This window comes from Pteropus medius, unplaced genomic scaffold (genome assembly GCF_902729225.1).
Source record: "Pteropus medius unplaced genomic scaffold, Ma_sr-lr_union100, whole genome shotgun sequence".
In the NCBI taxonomy this organism is placed as follows: domain Eukaryota; kingdom Metazoa; phylum Chordata; class Mammalia; order Chiroptera; family Pteropodidae; genus Pteropus; species Pteropus medius.
This window is the reverse complement of record NW_024356247.1, coordinates 499864-521936: the sequence shown is the minus strand read 5'-3', so window position 1 is coordinate 521936 and position 22073 is coordinate 499864. Positions and strand designations below refer to the sequence as shown.

At 43.1% G+C, this 22073-nt stretch overlaps 1 protein-coding gene across 1 annotated transcript in view; it reads left to right on the top strand.

The window, feature by feature from the left end:
- The window catches only part of ABCB7 (ATP binding cassette subfamily B member 7), a 72294-nt gene extending 58279 nt beyond the window's left edge, over nucleotides 1-14015 (top strand). The window contains exons 6-13 of the mRNA XM_039859990.1: nucleotides 670-844; nucleotides 1780-1937; nucleotides 2512-2675; nucleotides 2819-2948; nucleotides 5957-6128; nucleotides 9250-9353; nucleotides 11306-11413; nucleotides 12790-14015. Of these exons, the coding sequence (XP_039715924.1) occupies nucleotides 670-844; nucleotides 1780-1937; nucleotides 2512-2675; nucleotides 2819-2948; nucleotides 5957-6128; nucleotides 9250-9353; nucleotides 11306-11413; nucleotides 12790-13005 (1227 nt within the window). The 3' untranslated portion in view covers nucleotides 13006-14015. The remainder of the gene's footprint in view (nucleotides 1-669; nucleotides 845-1779; nucleotides 1938-2511; nucleotides 2676-2818; nucleotides 2949-5956; nucleotides 6129-9249; nucleotides 9354-11305; nucleotides 11414-12789) is intronic.
- The last annotated feature ends 8058 nt before the right edge of the window (nucleotides 14016-22073 follow it).

Below are 22073 nucleotides of genomic sequence, written 5' to 3'. Positions count from 1 at the left end.
TGGTGTCTGTAGGTGCGATGGACTTACAGTTTTCCTTTCGTGTAGAAATTGCCCTCTGTTTCCACCAGTTTTTTTTTTTTGCGGTATCCTCAGAATTCTACCTTCTCAATTAATTTATAAGTAATAAGAGTACAGTGAGCATTTCGATGCAGAGCGAACACGAAGCTAATCAAGTCGGCATATAAGTTCTTGGCTCTGCCCCCGCGAGTGCCTAGCGTAGTGCTTTCTCCCGTATTTATTCGTTCGGTTTTCCATTTACCAAACGTTGCCGGTGCCTCTTGTGTGCGGAGCGGCGTGCCGAGTCCTGCGGTGGGGGAGGTCGGGGAGGTCGGTTAACAAACGCTTCCTGCCTAACGCTCGGCCGCCCACAAGTCGCTAATCTGCTGGGAGAGTGGAGGTGAGCGTGTGGGCGGCGGTACGAGAAGGTGCGCTGTGGTGGGGACCGTGAGCGCTGTCCACCCGGAGTCCCGGGGGGTCGGGCGGTTTCGCGAAGGAAGCGCCATCGATGGCGTTTTGAAGGTGTGGGTTTAATTAACTCACCGTTCCGTAATGTTCGTGGGATGAATTTTATGGACAGTTCATGGTGGGACACTGCAGAGCGGCAGTCATCGCGACACAGCGATTTCTAATTATACTTGTATATAGTTGCTCTTTTGTGTGTTTTCGTAGTATTTTAATAATGAAAACTATGAAGCACAGAGATACGACGGATTTCTGCAGACGTACGAGAGTGCGTCGCTGAAAAGCACCTCCACCCTGGCGATGCTGAACTTCGGTCAGAGTGCCATTTTCAGCGTGGGTTTAACGGCGATCATGGTGCTCGCCAGCCAGGGAATCGTGGCCGGTAAGGGGTCCCCGCTTTCCCCATTCGTAGATGTTTCCCTTGACCTCGATAAGCAAAGGCTCATGAAAGGGATGTGCACGTTAGCCTTCTTCATAAAGCGTCTCGGGTACCGTGCTCTAGGATCCTTGGAGTACTTTGCCGTTTGCATCAGGATGCGTTTTCTTGATTGTACGATCATGTTTTTTACTTCCTTCTGTTTAACACAAGTGTGGCACTGGCTCGGCGTTGCTCGGGATTGCTGGTCATGCGTTTCGTGGGGCTGCAGCCCGATTCTTTCGGGAGTAACTTTTTTTTAGCATCTAGTATTTCTGATTTCTGTTGTACACCTAAAAAGCAGTGTAATGGATTTAGTGTTTACTCCAGGGGACTAAGACTCGAGCATTCTTTTTTTTTTAGAATTACGAGTCATCTTTCCATGTTTCTATTAGTTTTTCATTTGCAAAACATTTAAAAATAAATAATGTCTGTGCCCCTTTCTCGTTCCCTGCCCCACTCCGTTAGGAGTCATTTATTCACTGTGACCATAATAAATACACGGTTTATCATTTTTCAATCGCGAATACCCGTTCACTGCAATTATTTAATATATACTTTTAGATTTCAATTTCACATTACAAAGAAACTAGTTAATACTTTACGAAGAAAGCAAAGCTTTTCAGCCTTCTATTCCTAGCTTCCCTTAAAGCATTCTCTTTTTTGTATATTACGAGTACTGTATGGGCGGACTTTTCCCGTTCTACATAGCGCGTATCAAGTGCCCTGATTCCTAACTCACGGGTTAAGATGCTTTGAAGTTTAAGTAGGCCTAAGACTTGCTGATTTTGTACATTTGAACTGTATTCCAGAGCAATAGACTATAAAACTTCCCTATCTTAAACCGGAAAAGTTCATAACATCTAAATATCCTTTGCTTCTTCTGCCAACTGCATGTTAAGGAACCCTCACTGTCGGAGACCTAGTCATGGTGAATGGACTGCTTTTTCAGCTTTCATTACCCCTGAACTTCCTGGGAACTGTATATAGAGAAACTAGACAAGCACTCATAGATATGAACACCTTGTTTACCCTACTCAAGGTAGACAGCCGAATAAAAGTAAGTAATGTATTTAGTTCCTTTTTAAAAGCACGTGAGCTTCATCCCATGAATAGGATTATTCTAAGGGAATGTTCTTACGTCGCCATGTTAGCGAGGCAATTCTTTTTTTGCAGGAATTGGAACCGTAATGCATATTAAGAGTTCTTTATAGCTGTCACTTCTTTGTTTAGAGACCTTATGCCGTTAGAAAGAATGCTATACCTAGAAGCTAAATTTTGTTACCTTGAATTCTTTGTACTTGCACTTGATTTACTTTTGCTGATAATGATATGAAATGTGTGATGTTTTTCTCCTCACATCCTCGACCTCCTTACTCCCCTGTCGACCATCCCTCTCCCTACCCACCCCCTCCCCAACAATGCTCAGAAATCAAAGCATCCGGGAATTTTGACCTTAACAGTGAGGAGTGAAAAACGAATCTTGAAAAGCGTGCTTGGAAGCGGCCTAACGCCACTTACAAACCTCCTCCTTCCTCGTATTTTCTTTTTTCTCTCTGTGGCTTAGAAAATTGTCTGCATAGCTGCGCTCTAGGCGACGTGTAGACTGACCGTTTTTTCCTCTTCTGCGCTAGGACAAAGCGATGGCACTTCCCCTTCAGATCACACCACAGACGGCTACGGTGGCCTTTGATAACGTACATTTTGAGTACATCGAGGGGCAGAAAGTTCTCAGCGGAGTATCTTTCGAAGTCCCTGCAGGAAAGAAAGTGGCCATTGTAGGAGGTAGTGGGTCAGGGTGGGTAATTTAGTCATTTATAACATTCTGCATCATCGATTAACCATTTCCCATGCAATGTTTTTTCTCTATCACAGTAAAGTTAACATGGGTCCCCTGACGCCAGTAGGTGCTAAATAACCTTTCTTCGTTTCCCATTTCAGGAAAAGCACGATCGTGAGGCTGTTGTTTCGCTTCTATGAGCCTCAGAAGGGCGACATTTACCTTGCTGGACAAAATATCCGAGACGTGAGTCTTGAGAGCCTTCGGAAGGCAGTGGGAGTAGTGCCTCAGGTATTGCAGTGAAAGGAGAAACCTACTTCTGGGAACATTCATTGGGTCGTTAGATCTTTTATTAGAGTAATTGGAATCCAGAGAGTCAGTATATGCTACTTTGAAAGCAGTAGGCCCTACAGGTGAAATCCTGTTACCAAAAAGACTGTCAAAAAGTAAATGGAAAGTCTGCGTGATGGAAAGATTTTTTTAAGTCTTAGAAAGGTCGCATAATATGGAGGAAAGACGCAGACTGGAGTCTGACAGAACTGGATTCTAACCCCAGCTCTAACCCTTATAAGTTCTGTGGCCTCGGGCCTCCGTTTCCTCATCTGTAAAATGATGGTACTGTTTCTCTTACAGAATTATTATGCATTAGACATAATATATGTAAACCACAAAGCACAACGTCCATCACGTAATCATTCAGTAAATGAAAACTGTTGTCATCTTGAACAAGTTTTGACATAGCGAATTTCTAAAACTTACAAAGTAGTTTGACTGCCAAATGCAGCTGTGTGTACCTTGTTCACTACTGGTACCAAGCACAGTTCCTGACCCACAGTAAGCGTTTAACAAGTGTTTGCCGAATGACTGTAGGGGAAAAAATAAATTAAGAATAAGAGCTGAGAAGCCAAGAAGGAGATGACTTTGTAGGGTATGAGCTTTTCTTATGCTGAAAGCCAGTAGAGACACCTGGAATGAGTTACAGCCTGGGATCAGATGCCCAGGAGAACTGTGAAATGGGTCAGACAGGGATGTGTAGCTTGTAAAAGGTCGCCAAGTGATCTGACACGTTCCATTCTGAAACTCCCAAATGTTAGTGTGCACGAGTCACCTAGGGAGATTATTGAAATCCCAGCTCTCTTTCACACACCCTAGCCTGGTTAGGAGGGCAGTACAGGACCCAGAAACCTTCATTTTTGAAAATGCCACCTGAGTGATTCTGATACAGATGATTCGTAGACTGTGTGTTGAGAAGCGCTGATCTAAATGGTCTATCAAGTGAAGTGAATTCTGGGCTTTGTCTACTGAGGGCTCAGTGTCCTCATCCACACAATTAGGTATAACTACATTCCTGCCATTCTCTTGTGAAAAATAAAACATTTTATTCAGTAAGGAAAAATATATATGGTCAATAAAGGAAAGAAAATGTGCTCATCTTCATCAGAGGTCTTAGCAATATCAATCAAATCAACAGTGGGATACCGTTTTCCCCTTATCAGATTGGGAAGGATTTAAAAATTCAGAACATCCAGCTTGGGCAGGGCCGTATGAAATGGCCAATTCGTGGGTTTTTTTGTTTGTTTTTTTTTTGTTTGTTTTTGTTTTTTGTTTTTTTTTTTCTTTTGCTGTTGGAAGTAGACAGCTTTCCTGATGAGCAAATTGGTGATATGTTCAAGAGCTTGAAAAATGTTTATATTCTTTATTCTAATAGTTCTGCCTCTAGGAAGTTTTAGGAAGGAAATAAACAGAGATGTGAACAGATTTTTATATGCAAAGATGTTCATTACAGCAGTATTTATAATAGCAGAAGTTGGAAACAATATAAATATCCAACAAATAAGTAGATAGTAAATTATCATTATAGTTATCAAATGTCATACAGTCATTTGTAAATACAACGTTTGTAAAGAATATTGAATGTTTCGGAAAAATACTCCAGTACAAAGTTTGTTGAAAAAGAGGATATGAAAATGAAACATCTCAATTTTATAATATTAAATGAATACATGTTAATAGAGAAAAAAGATAAGAGAAACATTTTGGTTAATGGTAGTTATTGCTGGGCGGTAGGATTCTGGATTATTCACTTAATTTTTATGTTTTTTTTTATATTTTGAAAGTTTCCAGTTAGTATTTGTTTACTTTTTTTCTGAATATAAGAGATTTAAAGATAAGTATTTTCTCTTTATAGAACTTTAAGTTCATTGGGTTTAAGTACCATCTGAATAAAAGAAATTCTATATTAATAGTAGGTATGTAAATGGTTAATATATTATTTGAAATAATATCTGAAACTCTGGGACTGATTATGATGCTAAAGAAGTCTCAGTTAATTGAGTGTCCTGGTTAAGATGAACTGATGGAGTCATTTGATTTCATCTCACTATTTCCGTCCAACCATTTGGAGACTAAAAGATGCTCGCTTTAAGAAAATTAGCTTTTGCGTGCCACGTCAGAATAAGTTGAAATATCAAATGAATGCTTACAGTGAACTTTCTCTAAAAAAAAATCCACGGTACATAAGTTTTTGTTTTCTCTGTTTTCAATCTAATTTAGAAGCTTCCGAGAAAAATATGAAGACATATTCGACCTCATTGGTAGTTAGTTAGGGAAATGCTAATTTAAACAGAAAGTACATCTTACCCCTAAAGTAGCAACAACTAAAACTTACTGATATCCAGGGCTGCCGAGGATGTGGAGGCCTGCACCCTCGTACCTCAGGGTTGGAATATGTACTTCTCAGAACATTTTCGTAGGACAGTTGGACAGTGCTATCGATGGATAAACACGATTACCTTTGAACTCATCAGTGCGCCTACAGGAATTCTTACAGAAATACATGGGCGCACAAAGCCATATACGCAATGCTATTTTATTCCGACATTCTTTGTAGTGGCAAAGATTTGGAAACCACATTAATGTCAGTCAGAGGAATGGAGAAATAAATGCTGATATGTCCTTGGTATCATACAACTGTGAAAAAGCCCGAGGGAGGTTTCTGTTACTGACATGTACGATCTCCAGGATATGACAAGTCAAAAAGAAATTTGCAAAATAACATATACAGCATAGCCCCACTTGTGTTGAAAACGAGTATACGTTTAGACATGGAAGTGCCTCGAAACAAGTCAGGAAGGCCACACAACGAATCGTCCGCGGTGATTAACTCCGGGAAGGGAACCGGGGTTGCAGGGATGAGGGGCGGCGAAGGGGTTGTCACGCGTCGCTCCTCAGGCCACTGTGTCTTTGCTGTCGCTTTCGTTTTTATAACGAACACGAGCACCCGTGTCCCTCCGCTGCAGGATGCCGTCCTGTTCCATAACACCATCTACTACAACCTCCTGTATGGAAACATCAGCGCCTCTCCTGAGCAGGTGTACGCCGTGGCGAAGTTGGCTGGGCTGCACGACGCGATTCTGCGAATGCCGCGTGGATACGACACCCAAGTCGGGGAAAGAGGGCTCAAGCTCTCAGGTAACCAGAGGTTTGGGGTCCCCCCGCCCGCGTCTTTATGCTCCCTTCAAACTTGATCAGAGCCGTTTTCTAGAAAATGTGGTGACAAAATTCAAACCCGGTGTTCATCCACGGGCTTTAGACAAGGTCCCCAGTCCCCCAGTCATCACTGTAAACAACCTGACATGGTAGCAGTCACTGTTGTCGAGCCGTGGGCGTCTTTCGATTTTTCACGTACAGCTGCAGACGTGGCACGTGCTTGCCAGTGAGTTCCGGACCTGTGCTTTGATCGGCGTTCAGGCGTTCCCTGTATTCTTGACGTCATTAAAGGACAAGCAGGAGCGTTATTTAGCTGAGGGAGAACTCAGAAGTAATTCGATAGTAGATGGTGCATCTCGTCAGAATTCCCAAGTCATTATGGGATGGTTTCCATTCTTTAGACCTCCTTGTACTCGATGTACCTAACTGCTCTACTTTCTTCCTTTGTAACTTATTTTTCAACTACAGTCGACATAGACGACTGTATTAGTCCCAGATGTGCAACATAGCGCTTGGACGTGTGTAGGACTTCCGAAGCGATCCCCCCACAAGTCTGGTCCCTGCCCGCCTGGCGCCACACGTTTAGCTGTCGATTCAATGGCCAAGTAAATTTGGGGGCTTGTACATTTCTATTCAAGTGTTTAGTTATGAGATCGATAGGCGCGATGACGAATTGTCCTCAAATGACGGACTTTTCTGGAGGCTCCATAAATAGGTTTCTTTGCCCGAAATTATTTGAATTCCAAAGGATAACGATATCTAATGCCTGAAAGTATGAATGCGACTCATACACATACTGCGTCCTTTACGTTCACCCTTCATTCTCCGTTACTTTAGGGGGGAAACGCGTAGATGAGGGATGGGGCGCATGCATTCTAATGACTCCCCATTTCTCTTTGTTACAAATCATCCTCATTTTTCTCACAGCCTCTATTATTAGGTGCATACCATGTGCATACTATGCTAAATGATTCGAGAATTAAAAATAAGCATAAACCAACCTGCTCTCAAGGAATTTGCAGTCTATTAGCAAGTTTTGATCTAGGTTTAGAAAATGTTAAGCAAAGACCGTTTTCAGGTCACGTTGGTTCTCAGAGGAGCCTAGGATTTCCAGAATGGTAAATGAGCGTTGGCTTCAACTTAAAGTCACCAGCCGCGCTGGCCCCTAACAAGAGAGTGAGCCAGTCCTTGAAGCTTTGAAGCCACGCGCTAACTTCTCCTCTCTAGTTATCAAAGTCCTGGGTGGCATCTTCTTCCAGTATAAGGAAGACCATTTCATGTGCATGGAAAGTCTGTGCTTTAGCCACCTCCGTTCATCGTAGCCAGATCTTCTGGATAACTTGTCGCAGCTGCTACGTCACTTGCTGCTTCGCCTTGCACTTTTATGTCATGGAGACGGCTGCTTTCCTTAAACCTCATGAAGCAGCCTCTGCCAGCTGCACACGTTCCTTCTGCAGCTTCCTCACCTCTCAGCCTTCACAGAGCCAGAGAGAGCCAGGGCCTGCTCTGGGGAGGCTTTGGCTTAAGGGAGTGTCGTGGCTGGTTCGCTCTTTTCTCCAGGTGCTAAAACCTGTCCGTGGCAGCAATGAGGCTGTTTTCCTTTGTTATCATTTGTGCGTTTACTGGAGTAACACTCTGATTTCCTTCAAGAACCTTCCCTTTGCATTCACCACTTGGCTGGCTGTTTGGCACAGGAGGCCTCGCTCTCAGCCCGCCTCGGTCAGCTCAGTCGTTTGTAGCTTTCGATTGAAAGCGAGACACGGGTGCCCGTTCCTCTCGCTTGGACACTTACGAGGCCGTGCCGGGGTTCTTAATTCGCCTGATTTTAATATTGCGTCTCAGGGAACAGGGAGGCCAGAGACAGGGAGAGAGACGGGAACAGGTGCTCAGCAAAGCAGTCAGAGCACATGCACTCACGGATTAAGGTCCGTGTCTCGTGTGGGGCGGTTCATGGAGCCCCGGCATGATGACAATAGTCACGGCAAAGAGCACTGACCATGGGTCACTGGGACAAGTCCAGTAACGCTGGACAGCTTTGTGGTATTGAGAGCTACTGGCATGTGGCAGGGAGACCCTCACTCCCCAAGCATGGGCAGTTGGCCGACGGTGCCGCGGGTGACGCGCGCGGCACGGCGTGGCTGCGGGTCTGCAGTCGGCAATGATGCACTGTGTGCGGTAAGGCGAAGCACGACAAAGCGAGCTGTGGCCCCAGTGTGTCCCCGTCTCTCGGGGACTCTAGGAGCGGCGCTGCGTCAGCTGTCACGCACTGGAAGGAGCTGCTGCAGTGTTTCCCAAAGGGCAGCAAAGCGAGGCCTCCGGCCGTAGTTCTGTGCACCACCGATGGCCGCAGGCCCGCAGGCCTCCCTGTGGAGCAAGGTCGCTTTATCGTCACTGCAGTGCGTTCAGTGATCAGGGCGTCTTGCATCCTGAGATAGCGAGAGCGCTGGCCTTGGCCACATTGCACTGGAGTGTGCGCTGTGACCTCGACCGAACCGCTTAGTGTTTCCTTTCCGGTTTAAGATTCTGCTGTGCTCGTGACCCAATAGCGAATAACGAAGGTGAAATAAGGGGTATTATCTAGTACGTACCATTAACTTTGAAGAATACTGTGAAAATAATCGCTTTTTTGGTCAAAAAATCCTTGAGAATCCTGGCCGAGTGGTAGTTTTTTACGTTGAGATCAGTTTAGATACTCAGAGTTTCATGCCTTCAGGTTCTCAGGCCTCAGATGTTGAATTTGTTGTCGGCTTTGTCGATCGTCTGGTACGGAAACGGTTCCGTCTCAGATCGCTGTTCATTGGGAAGTAACATAGAGCGCATGGAACGTGGCTAACGAGCCACTTCCGGCGACAGGAGTCATCGCGCAGTCAAAATCGCGACCTCCCCTCTCCATTCTGCCACCTGCCGTGAAGTCTGAATCCCGAATGCCATTTATGTTCCAAAGAATGTAGCTTGTCAAAAAACATCGTATGAACTTTGACTCCTGCGGCAGAGTAAAATGACGAGTGGTCGGGAGCACAGGGGACTGTGCAAACACTAGGAACATCAGATAGCTCTTTCTGCTCTGCTCTGCTTCCTTAAACTAAAGTTTTTCTTTCACCAGGAGGAGAAAAGCAAAGAGTAGCGATTGCAAGAGCCATTTTGAAGGACCCCCCAGTCATTCTGTATGATGAAGCCACTTCGTCGTTAGACTCAATTACCGAAGAGGTAAATGATGGCGAATGTACACACGTGTTTAATTCTCAGTGTTTCATTTTCCTCCCCGGAAGTTTGTGTAAGTTAGGCCCTTTCTGTATTTTGAATGAACTTCATTAGGGCGTGCGATAGGGCAAAGCGCGTAGCCCGTCGCCGCCGCAGGGCGAGCGTGGCTGAGGAGGAATGCCGGGCGCGCTGAACTGGCATCTTGTCCCTTTGCAGACACGTGTCCCCTCGGAGCCGTGTGACACGTCGTTGCGTTACCCTCGCATCTCGCAAAGCTACAGGGCTTGACTAATTTGACAGAGAAGGAAGGTTTTAGTCTTTCTGCTGTTGCCACTTAACAGTTACTAAAACAAGTCGTGGAAGCGATCGTGACACGGTGCACAGCAGAAAGCCCCGCACTTCTGGAGCAGCTCACCGAGGCGCGGGTCGCGCCACGCACGCGGCGCCGTCGTCGCTTCCTGCTCATTCAGCAAACATTGGGGAACAGCGAGGTGCTGCGACAGTGCCGTCACGGTGCTGCCCCGCAGCTGCCTTACGCTTTGTGACAACACCTTTGAATTACACACAGACGCCTTGACAGCGGCAAAGTTTACACGAACGAACCCGCACAGTCCACGACCGCCCGTTGCCACCGCTCCCTGTGCTGCACTCGGAGACGTGGTGACGAGTGGCGTGGCGGGGAGGCCTGCCTTCAGTTTGACAGCTCGTGCGACGTGACATTTGCACACAGAGTTAAGACTGGGCACATGGTGTGACCTGCCGTGCACTTAAAAACAGTTGCATTTCTCAGTGAATCGTTTGGCTAAGGATTCGTTAGAGTCGAAGGGGCCAGAGGCGGGGCCGGGCCCTGTCCACGAGCGGCAGAGGACCCTGCGGCCGAGAACTCGACACCTAAAAATGTGTCATCCGCGTTTACTACAGATTAAGTCCCAACAGTCATCATTCGAGTCACGTGGCTTTACATCTCACGAAGCACAAGCCAGTCAGAGGTCGCACAGACCCCCAAGATAACGAGTCACCAGCAGCTTTGGTGAATTTTAATGGCCCTTTTTAATAGGCCCAGAGCACTCAGTAGTAAGTCAGGGTTTAATTCTTGAGGATAACGAAAAGAAGTACCCAGAAACATCACAGATTTTCCTAGATTTGGCCCGACACTTGTGAAATACAGGCTCATCTTTTCCTGGGTGAGCACCTGCTCTTCGTAACGTTATTTCTTTAATAATCACAACGTTTAGAGGGGGCTGTAGGAAGCCACCTCCCTTTCCACCTCCGCCCTGTCCATCTGGCCAGCTGTGCTCACACCCAGATGTGCAGGGTAGCCGTGTGTCAGCACGACGCTCTTACACTTGCGGGCGGTAAACAAAAACGTATTTCCCAGAATGCACGAAGGAGTCAAACGCTTTTGGAAAAGAAGTTTTCTCGAGTTACACATACGCAGTCGTCTTTGTCGTCTTTGGTGTCTTCTGAGTGTGAACTAAGGACAAGCAAATGTTCCCGTGCCCTTCGTCTCGTAGCTCTGTTGATCGTTGGCAGTTTCCCTGCAGCCCACCATTAGAGCCCCTCCTCATTTCGTTTTTGCTCGCGTTGGCCAGGTAAACATCCTGTCTGGCTGTGCTCCAGTGTCACTCACTCATCATTGTCGTTTATTTATTTGTTTTAAAGTACAGAGAACATCCACCTTCTCCTAGACTTTGTAATTTAAAGAAATGTCGTCTATCTTAGAAGACAGTTTTCCCATGATATGTCGGTCATATTTGCCTTCCCGTTTTGGTTGATTTTTCTCCTCTTCTTAGTAATTGTTAGATTAGTTCAAATATTTGATCGTACTGTAAAGTTTATAGGATACAAAATTAATCGGCATTTTATATGTTCCTTTAAGGAATGTATGATTATTTCGGTTTTCCTTTACCTAATGGGTAGATCTTTTTTCCCTCCTCTTCTTCTTGCGAAACCTGCAGACTATTCTTGGCTCCATGAGGGACGCGGTCAAACACAGAACTTCGATTTTCATTGCACACAGATTGTCAACAGTGGTCGATGCAGATGAAATCATCGTCTTGGACCAGGTAAGAGATTTAAGTTTAAAGTTTAGGATTTGAAGAACATTCGGAATTGTTACAAACACAAGCAACTTCCATATTGTTTCTAAAGAAACATACAGAATTTGCGTTCTTTGAATGAGAAGGAATGCGGGAGGGTTCTGTTTTCTTTTGATAGGAAGTAACGCACGCCACATCCAAGGAGTAAACCGGATTCACTCACTCTTTATTAAAGTACTAAAAACCAAGTTAGACCCGAAAATCATGACATCTTCATATCATAGAAGCAGGTTTAAAGGATGTGTATGCGTCTGTGTGTATTTAGTAATTTTTCTACATTCATTTTTGCCCTGTGCCGGATCTTTGCTCAGTGTGTTTTATACTTTCATTTTCCTGATATCGGCACATATCCTTATGTCTGAAAGAAAATGATCATAAAGTGGTCATTTTTAAACATGACCATTTTTCATTTTATCTTTTTCCTCCTGGGGAAAGTGAGAACGGGGACAGCCTGCTTTATCTCTTCTGAGGGAGTCGCTGCAAGAGTCCTATGTAAATGTTCTGAACAAATGGAGTGCCATGCACTGATTGGTAGATTTGGAAATCGTAATAGTTTTCCCTTTCTCCCCACCCCCGCCAAGACATGTTATCATCAAATTTCAGAATTTAGGATAAAGACAAGAACCTAAAAATGAGAGGAAAAATCCTGGAAGGGGACTGGGGTGAATCGAACTAAGAGATTACCTAATATAGTCGATTATGAGAAAAGTGGTATTTAGTCAGGTTTTATAATTCTGGAATAAAGTTTAGAGAGATTTACCAATAGCGACACAGAGAAACAAGCAAACGAAAAAAACGTGCCGGTTACTAAGTCCAGGAAGAATGAAAAATTATGTGGGAAAATATATAAAATCCTAGTACCTACTTGGCTCGTGAGGCACATACATAGTCGTACTAAGGTGACGCCGAATGTTAACTCACGGGACGCTTACGCTGTCACCCGCGTTGTGAGCCAGTGGACACGTGACGTAGCGTAGGTGTCGAATCTCATATGTATGGATATGTGATTTAAATATTTACCAGTCACACAAAATCTCACCTTGAAATTATGTTTACCTTTTCTGCCCTGAGAAACGAAAAATGAAACATTCAGATTTTCTTGCTGTCAGCGACACGGTTTACAGTGCACGGAATTCCGTAGCGTTTCGAGCGCCAACGGTGAAGAGAGCAGCCCCGCCTCCATCTTTCCCCCTTGTACCGTGCGGGCGGCTGGGAGAGGTGTTTTCATGACCGCGAACCTTTCAGCGCCCTTCGGAGCCCTTAGTTAGAACGGATTCTGCCTTTTCAGTTATTTTGCCAGTTCTGTGACCTTTCTCTTTGTTTCTCTTGTTTCCGCGTGTTAGGGCAAGGTGGCCGAACGTGGCACCCACCATGGTTTGCTCGCGCGGCCTGGCAGTATCTATTCGGAAATGTGGCACACGCAGAGCACCCACGTGCAGGGCCTTCGTAACCCCAAGTGGCAGGCAGAGAAGGAAAGCTCGTCCAAGGAGCAGGAGAGGAAGAAACTGCAGGAGGAAATCATCAGCAGTGTGAAAGGCTGTGGAAACTGTTCCTGCTAAGTCGCGTGAAACCTTTTCTTTTCTTTTCTTTTTTGACTACGTGTTTGCACTGAAGCAGAATCGTTTTATCAAAAAAAATCATACATTCCCATTATCTATACTCCTCCTTTTATAAAATGTATTCGAAGGGGGTTTCAGCTTTACATCTTTCACGATCGATTTAATGTGGCATCTGTATTTTTCCCCAAATTATTTTCTTGGTACTGAAATGAGTTATGCTCAAATCACAATTTTTGTTACTATTTGACTGTACCCGTTTCCAGTTTTTGAGGGCCGATAGCCATTCTATATCCATAACCAGATGAATCAGATTGGTTTCCAAATTTTTGTAGTTTTTCAAACCTCTTTTATGCTGATAATTTAGGTGAAAACTGTTTCTTTAAATTAAAAAGAAAAGAGGACAACGAGAGATACCTATACTCACATTCGACAAAGTATTTGTCACTATATACCTTTTTTGAGAAAAAACCTTAACTCTCATGTTAGTTATATAGATTGTTCTTCATCATTAGCCAGCACTATAACTGTCATCTAGTGGTGGGAATTTTATTTTTATACCCAATGAGGTATTGCTTTTGTTTGGGGCAAAAATTTATAGATTTCTCTTTAAACACTTCCAAACATGATGTCATTTGAGAGCTGCCGTGCTGGCAGTGATCTGGAAAGGTTGAGAAGTCCGTTGCATGTTCTGTTTCCATCTTAAATGCAGAGAAAGAACTAAATGAGATAGTGCGTGCACACGTGTGCGTGCACGTGCTCACATGTGTACAAAGCAACATCAACTTAAAATTTATTAATGACCTTTCGGTAAATAGGAGAGGGTTAGATGATGAGGACTCTAATCTGTGTGGGCATTTCAGAATTACTTCATTGCAAGGTCCTCTTTTCCTTTTTCAGTAATTACATGAGTTTTTTTAAGCTCGCTGTGACAAGGAGGAGCCCGGACGAAATAACCAAGTTTTACCTGCTAGAAGTAATTAATAAAATGTTGATATATGTTCACTTAGAAAGCGTCCCTCCTTTACAATTTGAATTTGCCTTAATTTGTTTGGTATAGATAATCATCCAGTTTGAAAAACTGTGTATCTCATGACCAACCACATGACTGTCTATAATGAGGTTTTATTTCTCAGAAAAGGCCGCACAGTATTTATTTTATCAGTTTATGGTCTTAATGTGTTTTAAATGCTAAATGGGTATGGGTGAGACTAATGGTTTTTTCCGTTTTGTATTGTCATTGGTAGATAGATTCTAAACTTATCGGACTTCCGCGTTCAGTTTTGCTATATAAAGGCAATTCGGTAAGTAGCTCGAAACCAGTATCTCACAGTTAGTCTTTGATAGCAGAGCAAGTGACACAGGATCTTGCATTCGAAGTCGCGGTCAGCACCGCATAATCAACTGCCAACTGGCGTGGGGTTTTTTTGCGGGGAAGAAAACCTTTCTTACTCTGAAGTCGCAGACATTACTGCTCTTCTGAAGGAAAGAGAAGCACTCTCTTCACCTAAATCAGCTGTTACTGGAAATGTGGTTACTCCAGACAGAAGGGTTGCTTCTCTTAATTCCTTCTATACATTTCCAGTGATGCTGATGGAAAAGATTGAGCTTCGTTGTGTGAGCAAGTAGGGTTGAAGTCACCTTTAGTAATATCCATTTGGAGAGTGAACAGTGCTATTCAGATTAACGGATTCTGCGGTATGGGAAACATTTAGTCAAATAAGGGTCGGCATGCCTTTTCATATGATCGGAGGTGTTTGCTAGACCATCGTGTCATTGCGGTCATTGACCAGTAGTTTTTATAAGGGCCATAACTAAGACTTAAATATTTTTCCCTTAATTCCGTCACGTTGAGGTGGTTCCATACAGTGAAATAATAAGATGAATTAAAACGAAAGAAAAGCTTTCTAGGATGGTTCACTCAGAAGAAATGGCGAGAAAAGGGGCATTTATTCTAATTACAATATTACATACGCAAAAGGATAAAGTGTATACATTTCTATATCAGTGCTGCAACATAAATTTGAAGATTTGAGATGAATAAGCTGCCGTTTGGGAATATAATATGGGCTCCGAAAATGAAGCAAGATGGTAGGTTTTATTCCTTGTCTCTTGTTATTTTAAAGATTGAGAAATTTACTTTCTTCCTGAGGGAATCCCAATTTACAAAAATTAAATCGAAACCAAGGCAATTTGGGATCATGAAAACTGGGCCAGATGCCTTCCTGAGGTTTTTAACATAGAAATATCTCGGTGAGCAGATGGGCTCATTTGGAAATTGAGGGTCATTTCTGAGAATCAGAGGGAAGCCTTAGCATTCGGATAAACTCAAAATGTGCATTTACTTTTCCTCTGCGTGGATTTGTACCTTCTCTATACCTTAAGGTAAATATTTCGCCTTTTCCATTAGATATTGACCAAGCCAGGTTTGCGAAGATGGCTGGTTTAAAATTTCGTTTTGGCATTAAAGACAAGATACCCAAAGATTATATGATCCCTCGTTTCTGGATCACTTCTCCCACACTGCCAGCTCGCTCTGTCCTTCCTAACTGCTGGACGTGTCAGTGAGGAGCAACTTCGCCAGTGAACATTCGTGATTCTCTTACCCTGCAGTTTCATCATAGGCCACTCTGTTGTGGATCAGTCGTGAAAACACTCAAGTATATTTGTCATGACAACTTCCTTAAATTATAGCAAGGCCCCTTCTCTCCCCACTCCGAGTATATAGATTTTGAATGTAAATGGTATATTCAGTGACAATATTAAGTCAAATAAGCTGGTTAAAACTGATTAGTTAAGACAGAATGACTCAGCGAGGTAGGCCGTTTATGACAGTTTTACTGTTATGGCAGTGTGTGCAGATAATCAGTACTAAATCAACAACACATCTTTGTGACTAGCAGTGACTGTCCCACCGAAGCAAGTGTTTTCTGCAGTGCATATGGAGAACTGACATTTTGTCATTCACGCACTCAGAACGAGTACAGATACCGAGACACTCTGAGAGTGTGGCCTCGGAGCTTTATGCAGCAGGTGAACACTTGGAATTGTCTCAGAGAGAAGGTAATCGCTCGCAGAGCTTCCAATCTGGATAAAACGGTAGCGCATTATGCTGCTTTCACTTCGCATTAAGCTGTCGGGTTTTGGATGGCCGGTCAGTGAAAGGCAACTTTCCGTTGCCCCGTTTTTCATTTCCAATGATCAGGAAGGAAATCTTCGCGGTGGAGAAATGTCTTGACTGCAAACCGTGCATTAAACGTGCATTTTGACCGGCTGGAGGGAGTTGGAAATGAAGCACCTGTTCTAATCACAAACAGGTCGGGTCAGTTTTGGTTTTGAAATGGCAGTAGATTCCATATTTCCTGATCTCACACAGCTGTGGTAGAATGTTTCACCGATGGCTTTCTGTTCAATTTATACTTCACGAAATAGGATTTTAGAGTTAGAAGGAATTTCAAAGTCCTGTAATACAATTTCCTCATTCTCCAAATGCGGACACCGAACTTCAGAGGAAATCGCAGAGGCCAGGTTGGCACGAAAACCCTGCTTCCTGATGCACAGTCCATTTCCGTTTGCCGGACCCTATTCCCACTCAGAAGTTACGTTCGGAAGATACAGTTGACCCCTGAACAACACAATCCGTGTATAATTCGATCCGCACTGTTCGAACCCGTGTTGTTCAGGGCTCAACTGTGTATTGGAGGGTGAGACTCCCAGACTGGTGAACTAGGGAGCTCCGTGAACCTCTCTCCAACAAAAGATCAGCTTAACTATAAAAATTAGCTGTTTAAAAAACAATCATTTAGTCTCTAGAAATTGTCCAAAGAGCATATAGATACAGTAAAGGAAGAAACAATCATTCAAGAAAACCCGTCGGGTCTCGGTAAGAACAGCAAGTCTGTGGCACTTAAGGCCTCGCTGGCCCTTCGGCCCCCAGGTCCGTGGGACAGAAGCACTGTCGGCTGCTCTGCCCTGGCAACGTGCCGAACGCGCTGGAGCCGCGAGTACTGGAGCTCCCTTCCAGCCCTCGGCCCCCACTCCGTGAGCAGGCTGGGAATACTGGGGCCATTATCTCTCCGCCCCAGCTTACTCAAATGCTGACGTTTTCACTCGAGGAGAAGAAACCCGAAAATGCCGGGGGCTGCCAGCTTGCCCGTGCCCCATCGGAGAGCGATAGTCTCACTCTGGACCTCCAGCCCACCCCGCAGCTCCACTTCAGTGGGACAGAGACTCTAAGGGCGAAGGCGTGTGATGAGGACAAAGAGTCCCACAGCTCTGCCTAGGGACTAAGTTCGTTTGAAACAGACCATGGACAACCCCATCTCTACGGAGCTCTTGGTGGAGAGCAGTGAGGAGCTATAGAGAGAAACCTGGAGGGAGCCGAATGGACCCTCTTGGGAGCTCAGTCATCTCTGGGGATTGAAAAGCCTGTGTGCATGTATGTGCCGGGCCGCTCCCACTTAGGACAATCAGCAGAATGTGGGACAGGCTTAAGAGCGTTTCCCAGTTCATGCAGACCCATCAACACGGCGTAGGTTTTGCTAGCAAGAGAAACTTGGCCGAACACTGGGCACTAAGTGGCTCTGACCCAAAGGCGACTCCTAGAAACAGGCTTGAAAATAAAATCACACTCATCCTTGTCCATCTGGACAACGGTGTATATGTCTAAGGCTACGCCCTCTCAGAACAGAGAAGTAACCTCCAAGCTGCTGGTCCCTGGCTGAACGTCAGCCAAACGTAAACTCCCTGAACTACGTTAGCAGCATCCAAGCACACACATCCAATGGTAAAGAGTAAAATACAAATCTTACTGACCAATAAGCGCCTTATGCTGACCCAGGGGCAACCTTTAGGTAGCTAGAACAAAAGAGACGTCATCAGGCTTCACACTTGAAGAGAAATAGACAACCAAGCAAACAACGACCCCCAGAGGAGGAGGATCATTATCCAGAGCTGTTACAAGATTCCATGTAAAGTCTCCAGTTTAGAACAAAAAATTATAAGACATCCAAAGAAACATGAAAGTGTTACCCATACACGGGGGGAGAAAAGCAGGCAATAAACACTGCCTTCGAAGGCCCCCAGTGGTGGATGTAGCACAGAAAGACTTATCATTAAGAAATAGAAATTATTTTTAAAAGAACCAAATGGAAATTCTGGAGTCGAGAAGTATCATGACTGAAATGAGAAATTTACTAGAGGAGCTGAATATTATATTTCAGCTAGCTGAAGAATCAGTGAACTCGAAGATAGTTCAGTAGAGATTACGCTATCTGAAGGACAGAGAGAAATGATGAAGAAAAAGAACCGCAGAAGAATGTGGGACATCATTAAGTATACCGCCATATACATGATGGGAGTACCAGAGTAGAGGAAAAGAGCAGGAAAAAACCTTCGGATGGACGGAAACATCTGATGAAAAAATTTGATGAAAAACATTAAGCTACACATCACAAACCCCCAGCAAACACCAAGTAGGTTCAACACGGAGCTCACGTCCAGACATAGGATAGTCAAACTTTAAAAGCTAAAGATAAGGAAAAAATCACGAAAGCAACAAGAGAAAAATGACTTTTCACATACAGTGAAACCCCAATATGATTTACAGGTAAAGTTTCATCAGGAACGATGAGAGCCGGAAGACAGAAGGATGATTTCAAATCGCCGAAATTGAAAAAACACACAAAGAAACTGGCAGCTAAGAATATTATATCCAAAAGTATCATTTTGAAATGTAGGAGAAATAAAGGTGTTACCAGATAACAAAAAGAAAATTAATTGCTAGTAGGCCTGTATTATAAGAAACACAAAGGAAATTCTTCAGGCAGAAAGCAAGTGACACTAGACAGTAATTCAAATCCACGCGAAAAAAACAGCACCCATAAAGCACTCGTGTAGGTACTTATAAAAGACAGTATAATTGCATGTTTCTTCTTTTTCTCTTAGGGGACTTAAGAACCTAAAAACTTCTCAAGTTGACTGAGAAAGCAACCACACGAAACAATATGTGAATTATTCTTGTGTCAGGGGTAGAAACACAGGGGTCTTGGAGTAAGGAAGTTATACCAGATATCTAGAATCTACAAAAAGAAGTAAAAAGAGCCAGAAATGGTATATAAGATGGTTAATATAACAAACTACGAATATATACCCACTCTCTCGGGTGCTTTAAACAATATAAGATCATGTAAACTAATAATTATAGCTATACTGTATATCGTTGAGTTAACACGTAATATGTATAACAATAGTACAAAGAGATGGGATGGGAAGGAGCTATACAGAAGTAAAGTTTCTGTATCTCACTGGAACTAATAAGTGTAAATATGGAGTAAATTCTAATAAGTCAGGATGTATATTGTAGGCCCCGAAACAACCACTAAGAAAATAACTAAAAAATATACTTAAAACATTAAAGAGATCAAATGTTACACTGGAACCTACCTATGTAATAGAAAAGAAGGCAATAAAGGAGAAATAGAAAAAAAAAGACATGAGGCATAGAAAAAAGTTGGAAGATGTATACCCAGTCATGTCGATAATATTATTAAATACTAAATTATAAAATATTGAAAGGCAGAGATTGTCATGTTGAATTAAGAAGATCAAGATCCATCAGATAATGCTATCTGTAGGAGTACTTCATATTCAAAGATACAAGTATGTTGAAAATAAAAGGCTGGGGGAAAATCATATATATGTATATACACCATGCAAGTACCAATCAGAAGGATTGGAGTGTCTATGCTAATATCAGACAAAATTAAAACAAATGTTACAAAAGGTAAAAAGGGACATTTCATAATGATTAAAGATTCGATCTGTCAGGAGGATATAACAATTTTAAACATGCGCATAAGAACCAATCAAAATAGATGAAACGAAAACTGACAGAATCAGAGGGGAAAATAAACAATTCAACAGTAACGGTGAAAGATTCAAGGACCCACATTTACTAATGGGCAGAAGATCAGCAATGAAAAGACTGGAACGGCAGAATACACATTCCGCGCAACTGCACATGGAACTTTCTTCAGGGTAGACCGTATGCTAAGCCATGAAACGAGTCTCGATCAATTTTAAAAGACTGAAGTCATACAAAGAATGTTCTCTGACCACAATAAAAATATTATAAATCAATAATAGAGGAGGAAAAGTTGGGGACTTCAGAAGGAAATGAAACAACGCACTTTAAATATGGGTCAAAGAAGGGAAACTGGAACATACTTGGAGACAAATGTATGGGATGCAGCTACAATTGTCAATAGAGGGGAGTCTCTAGCTGTAAATGCCTATCTTTTCAAAGAAGGGACATCTCAAATCAATAACCTCACCTGCCTTGACAAAATAGAAAAAGAGCACAAGGAAATAGAGAATATAAAATCAATAGAGAAAACGAACAAAACCAGAAGTTGGTTCTTTGGAAAGATGAACAAAATCTTTTAACCAGAGTGACCACTAACCAAATAGTAAAGACTTAAATTAGTAAAATAAAGAATGAAAGAGAGGATGTCACTACCAATCTTACAGAAGTAATGAAGACTATAAAAGACTACGGAAAACTGTATGCCGACGATTTAGATAACTTAGGTGAAATGGACAAATTCTTAGAAAGGTACAGACTACCAAAACTGACTTAAGAAATAGGAAACCTAAATTCCAGTCCCCGTATCTCACAGGAATCGTATAAGAGAGTAAGAATGTCTGTGAAAACATATTGAATTCCTTAACATAAAAAGTGAGTACCACAGCCAGACTTAAGGATAAAGTTATCTTTCGTTTTCCGATCCAAAGTGCCCCATTTCCACGCCACACATTTTGACAGCTGTTAAAGTGTAATGTTTAATGCATGTTACAAGCTATGGACCCTGCCAAACAAAATCAGGTGGTCTAATGTAAAAACAAATGCGGGGTGTTTCTTACCTCTGCTAGGGCACCAGCCACCCTTCCGGTGGGTTACTCAGGCTTATCTCCTGTTCTTTTTCTTATCTATGCCACACCAAACTGTAAGTCCTGGAGAGCAGAGAGCATTTTGTCCACCTTTGTAACTCCCACAACATCTAATAAGGCCCTTGCTTATGGCTCAGTAAATGTGTATTAAAATGCACTGATCGCAGCATTGGCGTAGAGCTTCTCACCTCTTAATTCTTGTAATAGCCTTTCGAGTGGCCTCTTTACGTCCAGTGAACAAATAAGGCTCTGAATTAGTTTTCTATTCCTATGCTTCTCTTTCCAGCTTGTTCTCCCTATTACTCTGCAAATTTAAGAGGTCGTCAGACCTTATTATCATATGTTAAACTAAGAAGCTGTTCTAAAATATTTGGCCTTTGTAGCAAAAAAGAAAATTCTCCGTGTGCAAATGTGAGACGCAAGCTTCAAGGGAAACCTTAGAAGTGCCCGATTTACGTTAGTGTGAAGCTTGTGTTCCTCCATTGATTGCCCACAGACCTCAAAACATACTGGAACTCCCAGAGCAACATTTGGAATGACATATATGAATGATGCACGAAGCTCCTTACTTTAATTCCTTATTTTGTTTAAAGTCAGATGTGTCACTTTAGTCTCTTACAGATGTCTTCAGAAGCCCTCAAAAAACAGTATTTTGCCAAGTTTTATTACTTTACCCTGGCTCATTCATTCAAACAACACATATTTGCTCCTAGAATATCTCCCGTGGTCTGCGTTCTCATGCTCTGATTACCTTACCTGAAACACCCACCCCCATTCATTATTTTCACATGGAGGCTTTAATGCCCTCGGGGGTCTGGACCTTTACCTTTATCTCCCTTCCAGTCCATTCATCTCCCAAACCCCAATGCTATCAGCATTATCTTCCTAAAACTTGTCTAAACTTGGTGTGACTTCTTCATAAAATCCTAATTCCTCAGCCTTGCATTCAGAAGCCTCCACATTTTTGACTTTTCCCTCTTGCCCTTGTCGAAGTTATTCACGGCGTGCTGTAGTCCCTTGCCTCGCAAAGGTTTATCCATTGTTCATAGAAGGCCCTACTAAAGTCATCCTTCCAAAAACTTACGTTTCTGGGCTCAGTTTAAATTCTTCTCTTCTGAGCC